Below are 19,555 nucleotides of genomic sequence, written 5' to 3'. Positions count from 1 at the left end.
CTGTGATCTCTAAACATCATCTTATGACATATTTGGCATGGTAGCATCAAATGTGAAACAGCAAGTTCCTGAATGTGAAACCTAATGGTATTTAAATATTTCCTTTAAACGTTAATACAGTTACCCCTTTCAAAGTGGTGTAGACAGGAGTGGTCATGTTCTTATATATCAGAGATGTATATAATCCAGATATGGAGTATGAAGTTAGTGAAACAGCACCTAAAAAAGCAACATATTTCATAAATGCAACATATTTCCTAATTTACCCCTCAATTAACCAAATTAAAATGTAACTTTTTGCATTGTATAACTGCTATAAAAAGCAAACTAACTCAACTGTTTTAGATGTGAGATTTATAGCTTTTTGAAATTTACAATGGTTTTAAGGAGTATAAATAAATTGTAGTCATGACCACTAACCCTTTTTAAATTGGAAGTTTATTCTCTTACCTTGGTACCTGGTATAGAATCTTCAAAATGAATTGCAAAGAAAACTGGAGTGAACAAAGTACAAATTCAGCACAAAGTCTAGAGGCAAGGTAATAGAAGACAATGGAAAGATAACCAAAGATCTTCTAGGTTTTAAATAGCAGATAACTTCATCTTCATAAAAATATCTTAGAAGAACATGGGACATTTGAGCCTTGCTTATAAATCACCGTTAAGAAGAGAGTTCTTGTTGATGAGAGAATGAACAGCTAAACCACTTACTTTTGTTAAGATATTCCATGGTGAAAGCTTCAGACATCCTTAAACCAGATTTGGCTACAGCATAAATTCTGCTTTCCTATACAAGCAGAATGGATTTGATGGTAGATAATTAAAACACAACAATTACTTTTCTTCTGTTTAGCCTCCCCATAGCCTTCTAGTCTTTGTGTTAGTGCAACAATGTGATAAAATGGTTGACAAAATGGTATTATCAGTAGCAGCTGAAAAATGCATTCTTGTTTTATATGCCATACCCATCATACCCATAGTCTGTTTCTTGCCCTGTAGGTAACTTATTTTTAAAAATACTATTATCAGAGGCCAAAGAAGCTATAGTGAGAATATTTTTCAATGGAAGATTGTATGTTAAGAAGAAAGAAATGCCATTAGGAGGCAACTTTTCAACCATTTTGTGTTAAAAGGCCAGGATAAGAAAAACTATAATGAAAAAACATGCAGTAAAATATATACATAGAGAAGATGTTATATTAAAGCATTATTCATTTCTGAATCATTAATACATCTCTGACTGTGGAACTGCAGATTCAGTGAGTCCTGACAGAGTTAATTTTAGATTTTGTGTAAGACATATTAACATCTATTTTAATTCCCTGATTGATGGCTTTAAAATTTTACTTGGAAATGTGATCAATAACTTCTGTAACTGTAGTTTAGTCAGTCAGTCTGAAGTTAAGTCTTCTGCCCACTTAATTGTCTAGATTGTGGTGGTACAATGGTTATAGCAAAGGCATTGACACCAGTACTCTTAGGCTCTATTGGTGTTAAGATAAATAAATAAATGCAGTCACAAACATTATCTTCTTTGATACACTCAAAAGGACATATGTAACTTAGATGTGACATGAAAAATATTGGTCCTATCTACAAGAATAGTGACTATGTTTTTCAAGGGCAGAAATACTGCGCTTCAAATCAAACTCGCCTAGTTCCAATTAAGGTAACACCCTGTCTTGTCATCAAACAGAGAATAAGAAAGGTAGACGCAACAAAAATCATAGAAGAGAGGCACAAGAATGAGTTAGTTTCACCAGTAGGAAAAATAATTACACTTACCCAGGACGGAAATCGATGTAATGGAGGGGTTGGAGGTTTGTTGCTAGTACCCTTTTTTGCCGTATCACAAGGTTCCTGGGCTTTAGCACTTTGTGTTTCAGTGCAGTCATAGGTAAACACTCCTTCATCACAACCTATCTCCATTTTCTCTAAAATATCAGTATCTTCTCCATCCACCAGATCAATGTCTGTTTCCTGAGGTCTCCACGGACGTATCATGCTTATGGCATTTCTATTTCTACCAAACATCCTGTCAGAACTCAACTGGGGCTGGCTTAGATGTTTCTTTGCTAATGCTGAATTTATACTAAACACATTAGGAGTCCGTAACTTTGGAGGTGACAAATTTGAGGGAGAATCTGATGGCATTGTGCGTTGAGAACCTGCAGAAGTTGCTAGAATTGGGTGTTTGGGTGCCAGAGAAGGGGTTAAAATTGGACTTGGGGTATTTGCCTCACTGGATGAGGATGAATAATCTAGCCTCTGAGACTGAAATTTCTTATTCAGCTCATCTGAAGAACTATCTTGGTCTTTCTTTTTACTTGTGAAGTCAGAGTTGCACTTTCCACCTGGATTGTTCTGGCCTTTTCTTTGGGACCCTTGCTGCCAGGAGTATAACTTCTTCTGCTGAGTCCTCTGAACACCAAAACTCTCTTCTTCAAATAGAGAACTACTGTCATCAGATGCTGTCAAATACATTTCACTTCCCACTCTACTGTACCTTGCATTCTCCTCAGATGTGTGGCTTGAAAGAGTCGATGCACACCTGGATTTCAGTCCTTTATGGTCTCCTCCATCCTCGTCTGAGCTCCAGTCACTCCCGGTAGTGCAGGAGTTCTTTGACATGTCGCTGTCTATATCTTTGGATGAACAGCTTGTTCTCACATTCTTGTTCTGCTCTGATCCAGAGGAACTTTGTTGCAATGACTTCTGACCTTTATTGGCCTCGTGTGCAGGACCAGCAAAGGTAGTTTCCAGGATATCCTTCTCTAGAGGAGAAATATAATGAACATGAGAAAATTACTTTAGCAAACTTGACTGCTAAAGGATTTTGTCATCATTTCTGCAAGTAGTAATTAGGTAATAATTTCAAATGCACAAGCACATTTAAGTTTTAAAGTATTGTAAATAATAAACCTTAAGAAAAATATTATAAATTTTTGAATGCAACTGAAGTTGCAATGATGTTTGCCAAAAACTGTACCAGACATTACTCAAAGTTCTAGCCAAACTAAAAATGGCAATAAATGTAAAGATAAGCAGAGTGGAACCATATTTTAAGGTAAACCACATATGTATGAAAACAAACAAACAAACAAACACACCCCCCCCAAACCCCAAAGAATTAAGAGGGCATATAAATTTAGCTGCTTTATTAAATCTAAGAAAAATCAAAGTTTAATAAAAGCTTGTCAGAAAAGATTTACATTAACGAATCAAGTATTCTGAGCATTTCTACAGTGTTTATACACAGAAATTTCTTCTGCAAGCTGTTATTGTATTCCCAGTGGTGAATGCTTAAGATACACAGGAGAGGCTCATGAAAGATGCTTAGGGAAAGATGCTGTATTAAAAAGAGTTTTGCTTCTGCTGTTCACTTTTACCTGGTTTTGCAAGACAGAGCTATAGCTTGCAGCACATCAGTGACATCTATGTGCTCCCCCTGAGTTAAAACAGATGCAAGAACTAGGGCTTTTCTACACAGACACTTGGGAAAGTTAAGGTTAAATAGCTGTATGAAGTTAAAGTGGATTAGATAAGCCAAAGATTTTAATTTAGTCCACATTAAAGTAATGAAGTCACAAAAGTTGATCCGTTTCCATCTGGGCAAGCCTAAGGTTCTACTTCTTATACTTTCCCTTGAAAAAAAGATTCTTACTTCAATTCCCTAATCTACAAAAATGGAAATAATAATACATACCCACCTTTATAATGAACTTGGTGTAATATAAATATACAAAATATTAATAGGAAGTACTTCAGTGTCTGATTTTCTACAGAACTCAACTTGCAATTTTGGGTACCATGATTAACTGTGGAGAAAATGCTGAGGTCATAAATAGTACTGTGGGACTCAAATGAAGGACTAGAGCAACAGTCTCCTTCCTGAGCTTTTCACAGCTTAAGGGAAGTAGCAAACTGCAATGGACTTGCTTACGCTTATAATAGCATAACAGCACACCAATTTGCTGGCATCACCAGACTTCAGGGCTTGTTGGGGAAATTGTATGAACTGATCAGGGAGCTTTCTCCTTCTCTGGATAGGAAACAATGGTGTGAAAAGACGCCTGAGACGCCCTTCTGTTATTTCTGACTTTGATCATACTAATGAAAGATTACTGAGTTGATCTTATTGAGTTAGGGTATAAAACTAACACTGGGACATCAATGATAGCATAGATAAAATATACAGAAACTGGACTTACATGAGACTCTACACAGGCATAAAAATTAACAGCCCTCCCTGGGGGACCGAGCTGTAAACTCCTTACGCTATTGTGGAGCAAACCTGGGCCACAACAAATCCTTTCCTTTGCAGCCAAAGTACCTGTCAGCCACTGCATGCTGCCAAACAATGTATTAGCGGTATGATGGAGACTCTAGTGCTCAACAGGATTTCTTTCTAGTTATAGAGACTAGCATTACAGAGGGAGAGAGTACTGCTATGTACTTTGAAAATAGCTGGTTTGGATACACTGACATAGTTGTCGATTTTAGTTTTCCACCTGTGTCAGAATAAAATGGCAGTATTGGTGACTAAGTACCTAGCATGTTTTTGCCTTCAGTGTAGTCTGAGTCTTTAGATGAAGACTTGCTTATTTCTTCAAACTTAGGAGATGGTTGAGGACTTCTTGCTCTATTTGAAAAGCATCCAAAAGTCAAACTGCTTAGTCGCTGACACTCTCCAGGTTTTTGTGTTGAATTAACCGATTTCTTGCCTGTAGCTTCTGAAGAATATAATTCAGAAATCTTGTGTTAATGGGATACAGCAAGCTATGCTACTTGTCTCTTTACTCTGCAGTGTAAAGTGTGTTTTTTAAGATAATTAAAATTTAGCAAAAAGATAATAAAAAAATCATAAGAATAAAAACCTACCTGATACCTCCCCATATCAAAAGAAACCCAGAGCTACATTTCAAGTTCTTAAAGATTGATTTTTTAGCATACAAAGAAAGAAAAATTCTCCCTTAACAATTTCACAGCAATAAGGTATAAAACATGCACTTAATACAGAATGAAAACCTAGTGGAAATGCCTGATTTTATTCTGCTGTGACTGAAATTAAACCTGTGGATTGGTTTAGGATATATAATATGGGAAAGACTTTAGAACAATAGTACTAAAATATGTGATGGCCTTCCCTTCAGATAAAAATATTAAGAGAATCTGTAATAGATGCTGCAGCAAATATAAAGGAATAAGTTAGCAAGCTTAGAAGGTATATATGGAGGACTTCAAGAGAAGGTGAAAGCATAAAATGTTTAACTGCCTCGAGAATATGAAATCTGTCCTTAGGGACAGCTATTCTGCCAGAAACTGATAGGAAACAATGCTATCTATCCCTGTTTATAAAAAGTTCTGTGGCAGATCCAGAAACAAAAGGCCCTTATCCATACCTGTAAGCTGTTTAAAACAGTACCACATGATCATAATATATAGCCTGTTACCAGCATGGACACTGCAAATGGTAATAAATTTCTTAATATTTTTGAGCATATCAGGAAATGTGTGTTGAAACCAGCTGACAAATTCTTAGTGTCTCAAAAAGCCTTTGAATAGATCTTGCAGAAGAGGATGACTAAAGCTGTTAAGTGCTGAAGTATATATAATTGCTACTGATCAAAAAATAGCAAAGAAACAAACCAATCCAGTTTCCCCATTAACACAGAGGTGCATCTTAGTTTAAAAGCTTCATATTGTCTATGTATGTAATTGTCCTGGTTTCGGCAGGGATAGAGTTAATTTTCTTCCTAGTAGCTACAATAATGTTGTGGTTTGGATTCAGTATGAGAATAATGTTGATAACACACTGATGGTTTCACTCGTTGGTAAGTAATGTTTATACTAAGGCAAGGATTTTTCAGCTTCTCCTGCCCAGCCAGCAAGAAGGCTGGAGGGGCACAAGGAGCTGGGAGGGGACACAGCCAGGACAGCTGACCCAAAGTGGCCAAAGGAATATTCCATAGCATATGATGTCATGTCCAGTATATAAACTGGGGGGAGTTGGCCAGGGGAAGTGGATCGCGGCTTGGGGCTTGGCTGAGCATCGGTCAGTAGGTGGTAAGCAATTGCATTGTGCATTGCTTGTCTGTCTTGGGTTACATTTCACTCTCTTTTTATCTTCATCATTATTATTATTATTACTATTTTGGTTTTATTTCAATTATTAAACTGTTCTTATCTCAACCCATGAGTTTTACTTGTTTTCAATTCTCCTCCCCATCCCAACCAGGGGGGGAGGAGTCAGTGAGTGGCTGTGTGGTGCTTAGTTGCTGGCTGGGGTTAAACCATGACAGTATTTTGTAAATATTTGCATTTTCATATATTATGCATATTACGAGTGCACATGCACGTATATATACACATATACATACATTTCTAAATGTCTGTGTATGTACATATATACATGAGATACCTTATCAAGAAATGAGGGCTAGGTAGCAAAGTAACAAGATTTTCAGTTGATAGTTAAGTTGTCAGGTCAACTAAGTATGGAGAGGACTGTGGGAACCTTCAGAAAGACTTAAGAGTGAACAGGCAACATGGTGGCAAATAAAATTCAACTTTGATTAATGCGAAATAATGCTCCTTGGAGGTGATATTCCCCTTTCCCATATTTACATTTTACTATTTTTAAATTAACTATATCCACTTAGAGAGGAACCTGGTGATACTGTGACTGAATTAAGGTTTTGGATCACTGTAGTCAAATGTAGTAATTAAAAAAACCTGATCAGAATTCTGATTTCCAGCTGAGCATTTGCTAGAAAAAGCAGATGCAGACTGACATTCATCTATTCCTTAACAGTGCTAGGACCACCTATGCTATAAAGAAGTGAAACCAAAGATCTGACATAAATCCAGTCAAATCTTACTACTTGCAGAACCTCTTAAATAACAGATACCTGTTCACCCAACAAAAAACAAGCTGCGATTTGTCTGTGAGTCTTTTTAATAAAAATTAAATTATTGCTTACCTAACAGCTTCATGTACAGTCACTTTGATGTTAATTCAAACTAACTGAAATCTTTGTGATTTCACAGAATATTTCAATTATGCAGATGCACAAATTAATAGGGAATAGAAAGAAGTATGCCAGATATAGAAAAGTTTTTAAAAGATTTGTACATTTACCTTGCAGTTTAGATTGTACTGTTTTCATCTCTTTGGTTTGCTTTTGGTTGATCAAGCGAAGGTTCTGATTTTCCACCTCTAACTAAAAGCATATAAATGTAATCTCATCCATCAGTGAAACAATTTTTAAAGTCATTACATCATTCAGATTTTCTATGAATTTCTGCCTGACTAAGGATAAAGCTAGTTCAAATGGTAAGCTCCTCTCAGCTACTTCTCTTAATGCCAGTCTAGGCATTTGTTTATTCTGAACAATGAAATTCCCTGCAATGATTATTTGCTCTACTTCTGTTAAAATCATTCTCCTGACCAAGCAAACCCAAGACTGCTTTAAAAAGCCTTAATAAGAAAAAAGAAATCTGTATTGGCATTTTTAATGAAGGCAGAGGGCTAGAATTACAAACTTTTATGCCACATGGCAAACCTAAGAGCAAGCAGAGGAATTAGAGGAAATGATGGTGCTAATGCCTCCTACCACTCCACAGCAAAGATTAAAAAAAAAGGTACCGAAAAACTTTATACAGAGCAGAAGACCTTCTACAGGAAGAAAAAACCCAAGAACCCACTGCTATAGCCCACTACCAGGAGGTAAAAGATGTTGGTTCAAACTCCTGCTCTGAATTATGCAAAGAGAAGGTCTGAATCTGAGTATCCCATATCACACAGATGGGAGCCAGCAATGCCACTTCCCATAGGGTGGCACCTAGCCACCTCTGTGAAACTAGCTTGAGATTCTCCATGTTTCAAACTAAGTGAATAGTTTGAGTCATATTTAATTTTTTCTAAACTTTTTCAAGATAATTTTAGCTAAACTTAATTGCAGTTTTATTCAATGATTTCAAAAACTCCCCTCACAGACTAATAGTAAATGTTACTTCTAGTTTCCTACTTTAAAAATAATAATTTCATTGTTTTTCAACTGCAGTGAGTATAATTTCCAGTTAACCACAACAGAGTAGGATTTTAACTTTTACAGGCAACTTTAAATTCTATACACACAAGGGAGGAGAAAGCACAGCTGCACACCAAAACTGGCAGCCATAGGCAGGGCAAAGACATGGTTGTGTCACCACAGCAGAGAAACAAGGGAGACAACTGGTTTCTTTTGAGAATAGAGCTGGTGCCCCTGAAACTGTTCATGACTAAGAGTACTGTGGGCATTGGAAAATAAAAAATGATCAAGTCCTTTTTTCTGCCAGGCCCCAGCAGACTTGGTCGGCTTTCTGGGGATTATTCACACTTCAGGCATCTGCTTGAACAAGCTCAGTTTGCCAGCTAATCTCTCTCAATTAGTGGAGATAAGTAGACCTTCCACAGAGCAGTTACAGGCCCTTTCTCCATGAAGAGGACCCAGATATATTAGCTGATCAAATTAGATACCAGAATTCAAGTGACATGGATACTCTGCCCTCTGTGCTATTGTTTTCATTTTTCCTCTTTCAAGCAAATAACTATATAGATCAATGAAACTGGGAAGCCTTTTTTTTTTACTACGGCACAAAGCTCTTTAACAGCCAAAAAGCCTAAGGGATATCCAGTCACACCATTATATTTTCTGTATAAGTATTGTAGCAAGAGTTATACCTCATGGAGCTTGACTGTCACCCATTCTTTTATTTTAGCTGCTTTTTCTTCTATGATTTTTGCTTCTTGCAGTCTTATTTGCTTCTGGAAAAAAATTGACAAGCATATTTTTTACTGAGTATTATAGTCTGCCTGAGTAGTATCTTCAGACACAAATGCTAAGATTGCTTGAAGTAAGTCAGTCTCCTGGGCAATACATGGTGATTTAAAAAAAAATGATGAATATGCCCTTCACAAAGGCTGCCATTCCTTTTTCCTCTAGGAAAAATGAAAGCTCTTCAGAGGAGACAGTGAAGAGGAAGAACATCTTTCCCCTCATAAAAGTCAGATGTTCTTTCAAAGGAAGCCAGAGCATAATTTGCAAGTGAATAAACCTTATTCAGATGATATACTTCTAATGGGAACCTCTTTAATCAAACAACAGAAATAATGCTAAACTTTTCTGTCCTCTATTGATCTTAATTTTTATTTTCCTTTTGTGCAATTAGGAATGGAACTGATGCTCATCTTTTATAACACCATTATTTCTAACCTGTTCTTCAAGTTGTTGCTCCAATTTTTGTATTACATCATTTTTATCTTGTATCAGGATCTCCAGATCTTGACATCTCTTATATAACCTGGTTTCTGATTCGCTCGTTTGAACATTAGCTGCTTTTAATTTTTCTTCCATGACCTGCACCTATTTGGAAGGTCAAACACAAGACTTTAACAAACATAATACTCCAAGTTAAGGTAGTGATTTAATCACAAAATGGACTGTTAAAATTGCCCCCACACTTAAGATTCAAGAAAACCCTGCAAAGTTCTGAAGCCTATTTGAGAAGAAATTCCAGAGTTCGTTATGTCACCCTAGGCATCTCATACCAATAGGACTAGCAAAACACTGATAGACCTTATACAGATTTTGTTACTATCAGTGAGAGGCTTCTAGGTTTGTAACACAGAAGCTGTTAGAAATGCCAATACGGGAAGAATGCAATGTATGTATAGGGAGTTGTTGATAGGCTTAATAAATGATGTTTAAATAAACAAACAATTGCACAGTGTGAAAAAACCCAACAAATTAACACAAGCATTCTAAAAAATGGCTAAGGAGTACTTAGCTTGTAGTCAGGAACATTTTCTAACTCCACATTAGTACACGAACATTTTTATTCTTACAATTTTCAGCTTCTATCTGTCTCACAGTAAGATACAAAGGATTTTTAGGTAATACCAGAGACATGTTTATAAAATGTCTGCAGTAGCAGTATCTGCCATTTGGAATCAAAGGCAACTTTGGTTAAATATTTAGCCATGATCTCATTCTTTAGATGATTTAACTTCTACAAGAAGAACAAACAACACAGAATAATCCTATTTAGAGACTGTATTGGATAGCCTCGCTTTATTTTCTTACAGATTTTCTAAAACAGGTCACTGTTCCTCTCCTTTTGCTTCCATGTGCGTTGTGTATCAAAGACGCAAGATGCATCAATGAAGAAGCTATTACGTGTATCGATTTTTGATTTGTGCTGTTAGCTTTGACTTTATTGAACTGAACTGGATAGTGAGCAGAGAAAGGTGTTAGAACATCTCTGTAAGACCAATTAATAGATGTAAAAAGAAACTGTATTCTCCCTTTTAAGCAATACTTAAGAAAAATAGCAATTTTCTGTATTTCCTTTCATTAAAATAACATGCACATAGCTAGTGGAGATATTTTTCTATTTATATATATACCTGCTGAAAAGCTCTTTCTGCTTGACGATCAGCATCTATAACTTGTTTCTCAAGCTGCTGCATCTGTAGATACATAAAAACACGTAGTAAAATGGCCATGCCTTCTGCCAGAAATACCACAATGAAACATATTTTCATGGTCTGTTTTGAAAAAGGAAAAGACAGGTTGTGGGCAGGAGCATAAAAATAAATAAAAGGATAAACAGTGTGTCAGACTGGGAAAATAATTCATCATTATGACCATATTAAAACTTTAAGATTCTTCTACAGAAAAAAAAATTAATACAACTTTTCTTCATAGTGTAATTTTGTGGCTGCTATATGACATACCACTTTTTTCCCCTGCTACCAAGAGTAGACATTCCTTTGACAATAGCCCTGAAACTTTCCTCATGCAGGCTCATAGTCTTAGAAAGTGCTAAGCTCCTTCATGTCCTTCCAAAACTGGCAAGAATACAGGCTACTTGGCACATTATACAATATGGCTGCTAATTCTTCTGAAGTTGACAAATTTAGCTCTTGGGAGGAATTGTGCTACATGGCCTGTCCCAGACTCCTCCATCCTCTGCATGAAAGAAGGAGGTATGTGGCTGAAGAGACATGGTGGACTCAGGTGCTCCATGGAAAAAAACGTGAAAAGCCACAGTAGAAACAGACGATGACAGAGACCAGCATAACATGGAGGAGTGCAGGTCCCTTTTGAGTGGTGAGAGACCCTGATCTGTTACTTTATAATGATGCATCATAAATCACAAGCTCAACCTTTGCCCTGGGCCTCGGAAAACCCCTGCATTTTACATGATTCATTTTGAAGGCTTTTCCAACAACATGGAACATAAGAGGCCAGAAAGAAATACTTTGTTTATATTTTGTTACATTTTGTTAAGAGCTCTCTAGTCTGCTTTTGGTGAACAATACAATTATCACTTCTTTAAAAAGTAAACTGTGGTTTGAACTAACACTAGAAGGTACGTAAGGTATTCCATGACTTAAGGACTCACTGGTTCTCAGGAAATACCTAGCTAAGACTTCAGTTCATCTGAAGAGGACGAAACATTAAACAATTAACATTGGGATACTCAGTATTCAGCTTCAAAATTGTTCATAGAAAAGCATATCATACAAATAATGCAAATGAAAACCATTTATTACTTTTCCAGCTTACTGCTTGGTTTTAAAATAACCAGTTTCATTCTGTCCTGTTTGTACTCGATTTCTGGCATCTTTCAGTTTCTTTTTCACTCTGTCTCTTTTTTTCTCTTCCCAATTATGTTGTCAATCACATGGAACAGTTTTGTGTACTTTTAGCACCTCAGCCAGACAAGGACACAAAGTCATCATTTTCTATCAATCAAAAACTGAAAATGGAGAAAACGAGTTTTTGCCAACATAAAAAAAGTTGTGACTGACCTTCTAGTACTTTCCCATATAAAAAAAACCCAAAGTCTACATCATAATACCACAACACACCATTAATACAAGAGCAACAAACATGTCACAATACGCCTGGTTATGGTCGGGTCCCCACGAGTTGTTTTGCAAGAACACTTCTCAGGAAATTATCATCCCAGTCATTCAGGTACTAACAGTCTGGACAGCTGGACAGAGATATGAGCCTTCTTTGTTCCTCTCTGGTCACATGTATTTAATTTCGTATTTATATGACTTCATGTTGAGATTTTAACTTTGAGTTTAATTTTTAGAATTTTGAATTCTAAGGTTACTTTCCATCTGTCTTTCTGATTTTACGTTCAAATAGAAGTTTGGTTTGCAAGACTCACTTTAATATCGTTTTTAAGACTTTCTTTTTTAGTTAATTGAGGATTCAGAAATCAAGGTTATTTCTGAATATATCGTCAGCTAACATTCAACTGTAGTAAAAGCACTATGCTAAACCAAGTAGAAGTGCAGCTATTATATAAATAATGAATGCTGTTAATATTCTATAGTATTATGACAGAAAACTCCTTCAGATATTTATAATGTGAAATTCATTGTTGATGAGTAGCAAGTTGTTCATCAATTTTCACAGTCAAACAATTTGTAAATGCACGTGATTGCCATGGCAGTAATTGGCAATTTATTTATGTCCCATAAGTAAAACTAATTTCATCTGTAAGGTCGTATCAGAAACCTAGCAGATTTAATAAATGGAAATAAAACCTGAAAATGGCGCTTGCCAGGTCCACTCAGCTGCCACTGCAGCACAACTAGCTCTGACTCGGCCTAAACCCGAAAACAACTAGTCTCTCTAGCAGTATCTAATAATCACTGAATCACTGTACAAGCATTAAGCAGTAGCACTGCTCTTCTACACAACAGTTTGAGTTCTGGATAATACAGTGCACTAGAGACCTAAGTTCCTTCCATGTTTCTGCACTGAAACTGCACAATGCACCTCTTGCTAGGAATATATACTATTGCACAGGACCAGGAACATAATAATATGTTCATGTAGACTACTGGGACAAAGAATATGCTTTGAAGAAAGCTGTTGCTACGATGAATATAAAGCTAGGAGCCAAAGGAGCTGAAATAATAATTACCAAGAAAAAAAGCATTCAGAGATTAAAAATGGAAGAACAAGGTTTATTTTTGCTTCTTTAAGAGTTAACTATTTCAAGAAGGTATGCTAAGAAGCTTTGCGTAATCTCACAATATGGATACGTCAGTCAGCTTCCTGGCAACAACTTAATGAGGCTTTATTTGGAAAATTTCTAAAGGGTCTTCAATTTATTTTAGGAGGCTCATGTTAAAAAAAGCGCAAACTATATTATTCAGCAAGAATGGAATACCATAGTTACCAAACATGAGCGCTTCTATTAAATTGGCCACCACTTCAATAATTTGATGCTACATAATAATTACTAAGTCCTGATTTTCCCTTTCTTTAGAGTTTATATAGGTTTGTTTTGCAGTGCCTATTGTTAACAATAATGAAACTTTAAAAATATGTAATTTTTTCTCTATTTGCATAATCTCTAACCAATCCACAAAATGGTTTTGCCTGAAAAATGAAATTTAAATCTATACTCTGACTGCTTTGCTACTCTATAGACCTGTGAGTTAATGAGAAAAAATTATTGCTTTGGGATACTCTGAAGGTTATCAAACTTGTTGGGCAAAAGATCGGAACTAGTTCCAAGGGAAGGATTTCTCTTCATGAAGAAAACCTAACCTTAAATCTTCTTAAGTTAGTAAGAAGTTTTGTAGCAATGATCACAGCATTACCGAGAGAGAGAGAGGAGAGAGAAAGTGAAAATACGTGATTGGACTAATAGCTAATTGTTTAAATCAAAAGTCATGCTTTGAACTTGTCAAGAATGAAATGCAGTGGTAAATTCTCTTTACCCAGTGACTATAAAGACAATTTCGGATCATGGATAGATAGCTTCAGATCCTAAAATAAATTAAAAAAAAAGGTGAATACTACCTAAACTTAACCTCACGATGGAAGCGGCAGCTAACTGTAGCCATATCCACATTTGGAGGCAAAGGTCAGCGTGCTTTACAGATGCCGAAGAAAGAACTCTCACCTATCGCTGCAACTTGAATATTGATGACCAACCCTGACTTTATATAGAAGGTGATTTGAAAAACAGAAAAGTCTGTTGAATTAGACATCTGTCCCACCAGCCTCCTTCTATATACATCTATGCAAATCATCAGTATCACTGGAATTAAATGGTATATACCAGCTGTTAGGCTAGATATTTCTTGACCAAACTACAGTCTGTAAAATATCAACAGACATAAAGTTGGCTTCCCAGGAGAAACGTGGAGGGCCAGCATGTCATTGATTACATTTGGCATGTGCAGTATATTTAAGCTTGATTTTCTATCATGTCCTGAATTAGATATCTTGAAATAATGCCCCAGTTCAACAAACCTCTTGTAAGGAATATTCTTGTCATGCACATCTATGATTGGCGCAGGCTCTTCCCAAAATTCATTAAGGAATCAAAGGTGTCCTGTCATAATCTATACTGGTTTTGGTTTTACAGTCTTAAATACAAAGAATAAATGTTTTAGGCCCATGAACAAAAAATACATGCATACTGACTAAAGAACAAGATCAGCACAGGTACAGAAGAACAGACTGCTACTTTAACCTACACTTTCTCCTTCTTTTTTTAAGTGTAAAAATCCTCTTATAATTTTCAGAAAATGTGTTAGTGCATGCTGCATCAATTATCTGAATTATGGAAAACAGTATTTATTGTTAGAAACAGATTTGTTTTTAAACTTGGTAAGGAAATAACCACTCTACATCTGACACTCATCAAATTGAGCTATTTTTGTTCAAACAATGAACAGAGAAATGCTGCATGTGAATAAATACTGAATGCCTTGAAGAAACATGGTAGCAATAAAAACAAAGAGGTGTACTGCCTTGGAGGTCTGGACATTGAAGCACAACACACAGTCACTGGGAATTTTTTTCAATACAAAAGCAAATCATATAGTGATTCTTTTTCAAAGGTCACCTGGAAGTTTCTTGACTGTATTCAGAAATGTTCAACATATATTTTTGTGCACGTAAAGAAATTTTCATTTTATTAAGACACGTATTGCATGAAATCACCAAAGGGTATAAACTCAAAAGTCAGCACTCATAAATTTCAAAAATACTCTTTTTGTATACATATATGTGTATATATACTTTCATTTATATACATATATATACAGATCATTGTTCCTGTAATGTGCATTAAAGAGAAATTACAGCACTAAATGGATATTTCTCCTGATATTTGAAATAGTTATTTAATAATTTTAAAGGAAATCTTTTATTTTATAAATAAAAATTGTTGGAATTAATTCCTTTTTGAGATCTGAAAATGTATGTTATTTATAGGAACAAAAACCTGATTTTTTTATCCAGGTCAATTTTCAACGTAATAACTTGTCCCATTCACATTTAAAATTTACATTACAATGAGTGCACAATACACTGTCTCCTCATTTTTAATATTATAAACAACACAGTTGTATCACGTAGACTTTTTGGAAATTTTTTGAAATAAATACAGGAAAAAATACGACCATTAACGAACAAAAAGAAAAGCATCACTTCTCTGTAAGCCTTTCAAAGCATGCTGATAATAGGTCAGAGTTTTCAAAAACAAAAAATGAGTTAAAACCTAAAGTTTCTGAAGCAGAAATACAGTCTGTCTATTGATTAAGTGCAGAACCTCCAGTGACTTGAGAATGGTATGTTTAGAGTCTTTTTTCCTTGCATTTCAATTTTTCAGTTCTTCCTCATCTGAAAAAAGGCCCAAACCATCTGTGGTTGAAAAATTATGTTCCACATAAAAAGAAAACTAGTAAATCTGTCCATTTTTAGATTTCGTGACCTATCAGTCCTCACACCACATAGTACTTACAAAACCAAAGAAACATGGGTATATGGTTGCTTCTATAAATAAACAAATAGGAGAAGCAGGTGAGGGCTACACACACCTACACTGTCTTTCAAAGGTGCAAGCAGGTATAAACTGGTGATGAATAAACATAGGCTGGAAATTAGAAGACCCTCATTTTCCACATTGACTAAAAAAGATTTTGGAACTTCCTTCTAATAGAAGCTATAAAGGCAAAAGATCTTACTTTTTATGTGGTGCTTGATAAATTTATAAATGGTTTGAAGAATATGCCTGCCAGCTATTCCAGAGCACTGCATGTGACCAAGATTTCCCCTTTTGGTTCTATATTCCTATGTTTAAACCCAAGTATTTCAACAAATCTCTGCATTTCCTTAAGAATAGAGCCAGTACTACTCAAAAGTCATCTGTTTGGCAGTGGTTTTGACAACCACCAGTTTTCATGTTTTAAAATACGCTATGCCCAATCTATACATGTATAAAGCCTTGCATACATTTGTTAGTTAAAAGCAATGGTAAAACAGTTTTAGAAGAATGACTTACTCTTTTTACAAAAAGGTCTCTCTTCTGGTGGTTTAGCTTAGGAAAACAAAGTAATATTCCTCCTACTTCTGTAATTCATTTATTAAAAAGCTGACTGGGTATGTTCCATCCATATTTTTAAACATTATTCCTTCTGTTTTGACACTCATTTCTCTTCTACGTATTATGTATCTTCCATAAGGACAGTGCTAAATCTTTATAAACTACAACAAACTTTAAAATATGACCTGACCAATTAAGCCACATAGACAAAGCACCTAAAGAATAGAGATGTAAAATCAAGATATTAGTATTTCACAGGAAAAATAAACAAGAAGATAATTTGTAAAGAAGGAATTAGCGCATGCCTTGGCTAAGATATATTTTGTTCTTTACTGGATGATTTTTTTATCCCAAAGGCAACACAGTAATTAGAAAGACTTATCTTTTATAGAACAGCTTTGCATTTTAACTAATTAATAGAAATCCATCTTGTCTTATAAATCTAGGAAGTGATACTTCAGACCTACCTATGCTTATAAAATTAAATAAGCCTTCAGTAAAAAATTAATACTTTGGTACAAAAGCTTTTCCCTAGAACAAGTTGAAACCTATAAAAATATTTCTCAGTGGTGTGGATTTAGTCATCAAAATGAAGAACTGCTTTCTGAACCCAATCTTCTTTTTGTCATAGATCTTCCCAAAAGGGTTAATGCTAAAGGCTAAGTCTTAAAGGGGCTCAAACGTTCCTTAGGCTACTCACAGATCAAGCATGATGAATTTTCTTCACTATTTTACTGGTTCATAGTATATGGAATTTTACTGTTTGTTATTATTTCCTACATGAAAAAAAAATCTTTAGATGAATTAGTTATCAATCATCTGGCTTAAATGCCAAAAGCTACAGCCTTCTTCTTCCTTCACATCCCACCTGAATGCCCACCTAGGTTATGACTACTGCAAAACCCAGCTGACTGCTCACAACCTGGCAGCTCACAAGCTGCCACCTTTCAGTGCACTCCCATTTTTTCCTTCTCCTATCTTCTCCATTTTTAATACCAATTAAAAGGTAAAAGGCTACAATTCTTCTCAGGAACAAAGCAGCATCAACTATTCCTCTGCAAATTTGCCATCTAACAAACTCCTCCTCTTCATTTATCACTTTCTCTGTTCAGACAGTTCACCACAGGGATTAACTCTTTTCTCTGCCTGAATCGTGGTCAGAAATATGGAGTGTAAAAGCAATTTGGGTCTTTGATGACAACTTTATATATGTATGTATGTATGTATGTATAAAAACACACACATACATACACATATATAGACTCCACCTGCTGCTTCTGAAGATGGCTAGTAGTTCTGCAGTCTTGATGTGCAGAATCACAATCCTGTCCACTTCCAACTACCTCAACTTCTGGCACTGCTCTCCTAGTTAGGCAAAAGGTACTTCTTACTTGCACATCTCTCTTAACTCTTGTTTTTAGCGCTTCAGCTCATTCGCATGAACTATGTTTAGCACAAAAGCCTTTCCTTGGAACAAAATGAAACCTACAAAAATTATCAGTCTCCCATCTGCTCAGTTTCCAAAATGATCAGGCTCAAAATTTTTATCAGTCTCCGTGATATGAGACCAGTTTTACCACTGAGTTATATTTTACTTCTTTCAAGTTCTTTTCAATATTTGAACATGATTTTAAGAATAATTATTTAGCTCGAAAGGTGTTCCTAGTGCTCGTTAAATGAGTGAAAAGTACATATGAAAAAACAATCTTTCGCATTTCAGCTGAGTTCATTGTAGTAAAATTAATGATTTCTTCTGGAAACTATATAAATTAAAAATATAGAACAGAAAAGACCAGGGAGGAAACTCTTCCAGAATTAGTAGTCTAGGACAGCTGCCAGTAAATATACAAACTTAAAAAAGTTAAATTCAGCAGCGGGATTTGGGGAGGCAGTATAGTGAAGGACAAATGAGCAGCGTTTAATGTTGGCTGAATAATTGTGCTTTTCCCAACGTCAGTCATAGGACTTTCCTAAGCCTGGTAAAATACTAGGAACGTTCACTCTTTCTGGCTGTTGTCTTTTCCAACTCGGATCTTGTCTTGATAGTTAAACTGCAGAGACACAATCAAATACAAATTATGTAGACCACCACTCTAGCACAAACAGACATTATCATAACATTAAAAATCTTGAAAGAGTGAAGATACTGTTTAGCAAGATGGAAGAATGTACCAAAGCACTTTGGCAGGCAAGGAAAAAAAGTCTCACATAGTGCATAAAATGAAAAGAGAAATTTATCAACAACTGGTTGTTTATCTGTATTAAAAGGCAGCTGCCTGCTTTGTTTTGTTTTGATCATTGTACTGCAACTGTGGAAATTCTGCTACTTCTGTCCCACTGAATTGTGAGTTCTGATTAGAGCCACCAGATGAACATCTGAAATAGAAGGCCTCTTTTCCATGTCACTGCCTGAGAGGTGATGGCTTAAGAATCAAAGGTCCCGCTCACTGCCAAAGTTTAAAAAATTGAAAACTTCACTGAAACTGAATTTATTCATGAAATTAAAGTGTATAGGAAACACAGATCGTAAAGCAGCAGGAGAATCCAAAAATACATGCACAATGCAGTTTGAAGACATGACAACGGATATTTAAAGCCTGAAAATACTCTCTGAGGGAATGAAAATTAAATGCATAATTTCTAAGAGCAAAAAGAGTTCCCTCCATGAAAAATGGAGAAAAAACATCTTGTAGCTCCTACAAGTGAAATGCTAAACAAGTATTAGATCAGCTAAGGATCTGCACAGGTGGCTGCCCACTATGACAGCTTCCACAACTTCCATCAACTTCCCCATCTCAGGTGGGCTGGAATAGTATACAGATGCCCTCGTCTGTACCACCAGAGGGAACATACTCATACTCTGGCCTCACAGCAGGGGCTGTGCTCTTCATGCCATTACCCAGCCTGGCCTCTACAAGAACAGCTAATTTATTGCTTCCTGACTTCTCTTTTTTCTACCCCCACCCCCATCTTCAGCCTCCTTAGAAAGAATGTACGTTTAAGATGTACAAAACCAACAAACAACCCCACACACACACTGTTATAAAAAGGCATGGCATAAACCTAATAATAGACATGGGATAAAAATGAAATTATAGGACAAAAGGTATAGGTATTAAAAAGGTGTAAACAAACC

General features: G+C 35.8%; 1 protein-coding gene across 3 annotated transcripts in view; it reads right to left on the bottom strand.

The window, feature by feature from the left end:
- PLEKHH2 (pleckstrin homology, MyTH4 and FERM domain containing H2) overlaps window positions 1-19,555 on the bottom strand; it is a 64,049-nt gene that overhangs the window by 34,016 nt on the left and 10,478 nt on the right. For all 3 annotated transcript variants that reach the window (XM_052806117.1, XM_052806116.1, XM_052806118.1), the window contains 8 exons: window positions 10,451-10,513; window positions 9,258-9,407; window positions 8,726-8,809; window positions 7,142-7,223; window positions 4,551-4,733; window positions 1,786-2,774; window positions 712-787; window positions 125-219 (listed from right to left, as the gene is read on the bottom strand). In XM_052806117.1, the coding sequence (XP_052662077.1) occupies window positions 125-219; window positions 712-787; window positions 1,786-2,774; window positions 4,551-4,733; window positions 7,142-7,223; window positions 8,726-8,809; window positions 9,258-9,407; window positions 10,451-10,513 (1,722 nt within the window). The remainder of the gene's footprint in view (window positions 1-124; window positions 220-711; window positions 788-1,785; window positions 2,775-4,550; window positions 4,734-7,141; window positions 7,224-8,725; window positions 8,810-9,257; window positions 9,408-10,450; window positions 10,514-19,555) is intronic.

This window comes from Harpia harpyja, chromosome 13, assembly GCF_026419915.1.
Source record: "Harpia harpyja isolate bHarHar1 chromosome 13, bHarHar1 primary haplotype, whole genome shotgun sequence".
In the NCBI taxonomy this organism is placed as follows: Eukaryota; Metazoa; Chordata; class Aves; order Accipitriformes; family Accipitridae; genus Harpia; species Harpia harpyja.
This window is presented reverse-complemented; position numbering and strand designations above follow the sequence as displayed.